The following is a 6,476-nucleotide window of genomic DNA, read 5'->3' on the forward strand; positions in this document are numbered from 1 at the left end:
GAATCATGTTCTACAAATATTACTATTTAATGAAAATATTACAAGTCTCATATATTTGACAAGTTGAACCTTGGGGAACATATGATTTTATAGAACAGGACATAATGTTCACCCTACATGTTCAACTTGTTGAACATTAATAATATAACACCATAACACACGTATCCCATGGTTTATTATTGTAGTTTTTAAATTATTAAAAACATAAAACATGAACCATTAGATTGGATTATAATATAATTTTGGGATTTTGGATATCAGATTTCAAAACAAATAGGGACTCCATGTATATGATTATTTATAATAACTATATCAAATTGAGCAATTTAAAATTTGTTTCAAAAATATTTGAATACAAATGTATTGTTAATTAAATAATGCAGTAAATAAACTATATTTTTGCGAAAAAAATATTAAATGTCTTACCATTTTTCAAATAACATGTTATTGAAAATTCTAAATTTTGCTTTATAGTTGTAGCTTAATTTTTCTAAAGAGAATGAAAAGGTAGGATTTTGATTCAACATCATTGAATAATATTATAAACCTAATTCTTTTTTTTTTGAAAAGTGAAACATTAATAAATAAATCAATTTAGTATAACTTCATCGTTTTAACGAATCTTGTGACATCTCATATCAAATTTCGAATATATTTAAACATTGGGTCAAGTTCCAGAAATAATAATGTACAACCAGTCACTTAGTAATTTTGATACATGATATCAATTGACTTGATCCTTCAAAAATAATAATTTTTATTAATATAAGATATTACAAAAAATTATCCTTATTGGTAAGATATTCTCGTTGAACTCGTAATTTAATTTACTAAGCCTACATGGTGATGATGTTTTTTCGACCGGGTTATGTAGTCAAATTTTGAGTATTTTTTTAAAATGAGTAAAATCTGATTTCGAAGCTATTAATTATGATACATAATATCAATTGATTTGATCCGATAAAGAACTCAAAAATATTAATTTTTATCAACATAAGATATCACAAAAATTTCCTTATTTGTAAGATTTTCTCGTCAAACTCGTAGTTTAATTTAAACTTAGATACTGACGTTGAATTTTAGGCCAGGTCGTGTAGTCATATTTCGAGTATTTTTTGAAAAATGGGTCAATTTCTGATTTCGAATTCGAAATAAACCAAAATACACTGACTATTTATTACCCTAATCTATCTAAATATGCCGCACACATATATATTATTTATATAAGTGTATCTATTTTTAACATTTAAAAAAAATAATTATATGTACAATTTATTTATTTTTATTAAAAATATGTATTAAAAATGTACGAGACATACTTTTCAAATTAAAAATTAGTTAATAAATAAGAGAATGATCTGTTTATGTACTATACTTAACTTTATATCTCAAATTCAATTGTTTAAATCTAACTCTCCAAATAATTTAATAATTATGTTTAAACTTAAATAAATTGTCATTATTTACAATATTCGCATATTATATGAATGATAATAAATTTAAATAATAATGTGATGTAGTACTAAATAGATGTATATGTGAATGTAAAAGCTCGGGTTCAATTCTCCTTGGTCATTTAACTGAGAATAAAAAATCCCATAGCGATTTGTTAGCATAAACAGAAAAGGGCTTATTAGAGCATTCACATCTCATTCCGCATTTATCCCGATCCCCATAATTTAGGAAATTTATGAAATTTAACTTAAAAATCATTTTACATTTGGTTCCTCATTTAAAAAAAAATTAGGGACAAGTATTTGAGTCCCCATATTTGGGGACTTGTTTTTCATTCCCCATTTTATATTTTATACAAGTTTAAGTGTAAATTTGAAATAAGAAATAATAAAATAATAGTTAGTGGTTAAAGTTGTGAAAAGAGGTGGGAAAAAGAATTAATAAAAAAGAATATAGAGATGGGATTGGGGATTGGGGATTGTAATATAGGAAATTTTTGAAGATAAATAAAATATGAGAAAATTTTTATAAACTTAATATTTATAGTATATTTTTGGGATGTGGATGGGATGCCATTGTGAATGCTCTTAGTGCAAATTACTATTATTTTTTTAAAAATATAATCTTTACATTTATTAATTTCTTTAATTGTATAGTAAATAATTAAATACTACAAAACGCAGCTTTAATGTTTCTGGCGTTCACGTTAAGCAGTAAAACAACCCTGGCACGACAAGTCAAATATCCTCCCCTGGACTGCCAGCCAGACCATTTCTGCAACTCATACACACACATACATACAAAGACCAAATCTTGAAAATACATTTCTTGATTTTGAAGGCTTCAAAGCTACCCCAGATAAGTTTTTGCTCTTTCATTTCAAATTTTATTTCCTTTTCAGGGTTTAAATATACAAGTTTTTGTATTTTAATTAGTATTGAAGCTCAAGACAGGCTTTTTCTTGAGATTATAGTCTAAATTTGAATTGGGTTGTGTTAATTATCTGTTATTAAGTTGATTTGATCTGGGTTTTGCTTCTTGTACAAGGGTGTAGTAATATTTGTAGGTTTTTAAGTCTAATAAGGCCAAGTTTTTGGCTGAAATAATATAGGAGTTAGTTGCTTTGATTTGAGGTTGTAGCTAGAAATATAGGTATATAAAGTTTCGATCTTTGGGGTTCATAATGGTGAAGAAGTTTGGGAAGAAGAAAAAACATGCAGGAGATTTATCGGGAAATTCGAGAAATAAACAGAATAAGGTTGGTGAGAGTGTGAATAATACCTATGATAAGGATACGGCAGTGTTTATTTCAATGTCGGAAGAATTGAAAGACGAAGGGAATAAGTGTTTCCAGAGTAGGGACTATGAGAGTGCCATGTTGAAGTATGAGAAGGCTCTAAAATTGCTTCCACGGAATCACATCAATGTATCGTATTTACGGAGTAACTTGGCTGCTTGTTATATGCAGCTGGGTTTAAGTGAGTATCCTCGAGCAATTCATGAGTGTAACTTGGCTCTTGAAGTTACACCTAAGTATAGTAAAGCTCTCTTGAAGAGAGCTAGGTGTTATGAGGCTATGAATCGGCTGGAGTTGGCGTTGAGAGACATTAGCACTGTTTTGAAGATGGAGCCAAATAATCTTATGGCTATAGAGATTGCCGATAGGGTTAAAAGATCAATTGGGATAAAAAGTCCAAAGGTGAATGTACCCGAGATTGATACTGTTCAAATCCCTGAGTATGTGGAATCGACCTCTACAGTGCCAACAAAGAAAAAGAGTAACAAAATAAAAGACAAAAAGATTGGAGACAAAACTCAAGATAAGATAGCTATGGAAGAAAATGACGAGGATGAAATCAAGGAGAAGAAAGCTATGGAAAATATCGAGGAAGGGAACCCTGAAGATAAATTGATTGTGGAGGAAAATATAAATAAGATTATGAAAGAGGAGCCAAAAAGGACCTTAAAGTTGGTGTTTGGGGAGGATATAAGATGGGCTCAGGCTCCCATAGATTGCAGTATCTTGAAACTGAGGGAGATTATACAGGACAGATTTCCAGGTTTAAAAGCTATACTCGTCAAATACAGGGACCAAGAAGGTGATCTGGTTACTGTTACAACCAATGAAGAACTAAAATTGGCTGAATCAGCTGCTGAACAACACAGTTCTCTCAGGCTGTATATCGTAGAAGTTAATCCAGAACAAGACCCATTCTTTGGGGTAGTTAAAAGGAAAAAAGAAGGACATGACCGTCCATCTTGCATTGATGACTGGATCGTCCAGTTTGCTCAGTTATTTAAAAACCACATTGGAGTAAATTCTGATGCTTATTTGGATCTTCACAAGCTTGGAATGAAGTTCTACACCGAAGCAATGGAGGAGGCAATTACAAGTGAAGAAGCCCAAGACATTTTCAACAAAGCATCAGATAAATTCCAGGAGATGGCAGCTCTGGCCTTGTTCAATTGGGGAAATGTTCATATGTCCAGGGCAAGGAAGCGAGTGTACTTGACAGAAGATTCAGGAAAATCTGTACTTACACAGGTTGAAAATGCATTTGATTGGGCAAGGAAGGAATATATAAAAGCAGGAGAGAGATACCAAGAAGCGCTAAAAATTAAACAAGATTTTTACGAAGGAGTTGTAGCTCTAGGACAGCAGCAGTTTGAGCTCGCAAAACTCTCCTGGTATCATGCAATTGCTACCAACGTTAATTTGGAAACATGGCCTTCTTCAGACATGATTCAACTTTATAATTGTGCCGAGGACAATATGGATAAAGGAATGCAGATGTGGGAGGATGCAGAAGGGCAGCGTCACAATGAAATATCCGATGCAAATAAGGTGAAAGCCCTTCTACAGAAATTGGGTTCACATGTTTTATTAAAAGACATAACTATGGATGAAGCTAGAGAGCAGGCTGCAAATATGAGGTCTCAGATAAATATGTTATGGGGAACCATGCTCTATGAGAGATCAATCATGGAATACAAACTAGGTCTTCCGGTTTGGCAAGAAAGCTTGGAGGCTGGCGTTGAAAAGTTTGAGCTTGCTGGAGCCTCTCAAACAGATTTAGCTATTATGATAAAGAACCACTGTTCCAGTGGTACATCATCAGAAGGTAAGAAATTGGCGCTATTTAAATTCTTATGCATTTCCTTTATGTTTTTTTTTAAGAAATATTTTAATATTTCATTTTAATTATTAAAACGGTTGCAGGATTAGGGTTCAATATCGATGAAATAGTACAAGCATGGAATGAAATGTATCAAGCAAAAAAATGGCAAACCAGTGTTCCTTCTTTACGATTAGAGCCACTGCTTCGCAGACGAGCTTCAGAGTTCTATCAAGTCCTGGAACGTTCATGAGTGTTTGTTGGTGATTGAATTTTCTGGAGAAAGACGAGAAAAAAATTGTTACTAATTTCTGCATCACTTGTGATTTGCGTACTTCTACATCTGTATCAGTAAGTAACCTATGCTGGATTACTCTGTGTGGTATGTTTTGATGGACGTATAGTTGATTAATGATGAGCTTATGTATTAATTGGAATTTACACAACCATAGATTTATAGCTGCCTGACAAAATTATATATATACACATAATTTGTTACACACCCTATATGTGTATCATCAAATTGTTTCATTTAATACAATACAGTATCATACTTGTACTTAATTACAATGAATATTAAATTGTGCTACTAGCATTTAGAGTGAATTTTTCTGGTAGTTGAATACCTTGGCCTGTGCAAATCTGCAAGGAAAGGATCTTTTAAAGTTTGAGGTCTCACGTGATTGAGTGGGCGTAAAATCTTTGTATTTTGGTACATAGAAACCTATCTGTGGCCCATTATTTTCTCTAGTGTGGTGTAAACTTTGTTCTGCAATCTCATGTCATAACGACATGTTCGAAGATACCATGTGGCATGTACACAATGAGCTCTTTTCTTAACTATAATCTGACTAGTTGATTTTGATCTTTCGGTCTTTAATGTCTTTATGTTACGTGTGTGCATCCACTTCAGCATCTTCAGTACAGATAGACTGTAGGTATATATTTTCAGATTGACTGAAGGCCAACAGACTGATGACTTGTTAAATATAGTTCCTCACCCAGCGATGTTCGTTCCCGGAACCATATTCATGGACCTGTCGTATCAGTTATATTTGCTTCGGCTAAGGGATCTGGTCCCTGCCTCCTGGGCCTGATGAGTAAACAGACTTGAGGCAACAAAGTTGTTCATAATAGATGTGACTAATGGTGCTTGATTTCAGGCCATTGGGTAAACTTGGCTTTGATCAATTATAGTTGGTCACTAAAACATTTAAGTGTTAGAATCCAGACCTCATATGTCTGCAACTGTAGTAACCTATCTAATTAATACGATAATTGTGCATTAAATGTCATGCGCGGTTTGTATTTGGAACAGCATTAACATTTTATTACAATTATAAATTATGCACTTGTACATCTATCTTATGCTAAATTTTACATTTCCCCGTCACAAAGATTTCATTCTTATTGTCATAATCACATTGTGCAGGTTTATCGATGTCATCAGCTTGCTTTAGCTTCCGCTTCTCCATTCCACCATTACTATGGGTGGTCATTTTATCGGTTGCTTAGATATGTTATTTTTTATACTTCGACACAAGGGAAACAGAAGGACATATTGATTTTTGATTTTTGGGAACAAGATGAGACAACAGAGATTTGGTCTTTTTGTAAGCTGCTACTTTACCCTCATCACCTCCCCAATCCCCATATTGGTTTGGTAAAGGAAACTGAAGATATTCAGGAGTAGACCTTTAGTTTTATGCAGTTTTGGTTTATCCTATCTGTTGGTTGTGCTTGATATATATTTCTTATTTGTAAGCTCAAGCCCTCAACTGTATCATCCACGTAATATATTGGAGTGTTACCAGAGGACAGAAACATTATTTGGTTTCAATGGTGAAATGTGTGTTTGTTTGTTTATAATCTACACCTGTATTGGCTTATATTTTAAAATTTCTT

General features: G+C 32.7%; 1 protein-coding gene across 1 annotated transcript; it reads left to right on the forward strand.

Annotated features, from left to right (window-relative positions):
- The first annotated feature begins 2,148 nt into the window (after window positions 1-2,148).
- On the forward strand, window positions 2,149-6,440 carry LOC141720675 (protein PHOX1-like). The gene is made up of 3 exons (XM_074523220.1): window positions 2,149-4,577; window positions 4,676-4,922; window positions 6,004-6,440. Exons 1-2 carry the CDS (start codon window positions 2,639-2,641, stop codon window positions 4,822-4,824), a joined length of 2,088 nt encoding a protein of 695 aa, XP_074379321.1. The 5' UTR covers window positions 2,149-2,638; the 3' UTR covers window positions 4,825-4,922; window positions 6,004-6,440.
- Window positions 6,441-6,476: the final 36 nt, after the last annotated feature.

The sequence above is a fragment of the Apium graveolens genome, chromosome 4 (assembly GCF_009905375.1).
Source record: "Apium graveolens cultivar Ventura chromosome 4, ASM990537v1, whole genome shotgun sequence".
NCBI lineage: Eukaryota > Viridiplantae > Streptophyta > Magnoliopsida > Apiales > Apiaceae > Apium > Apium graveolens.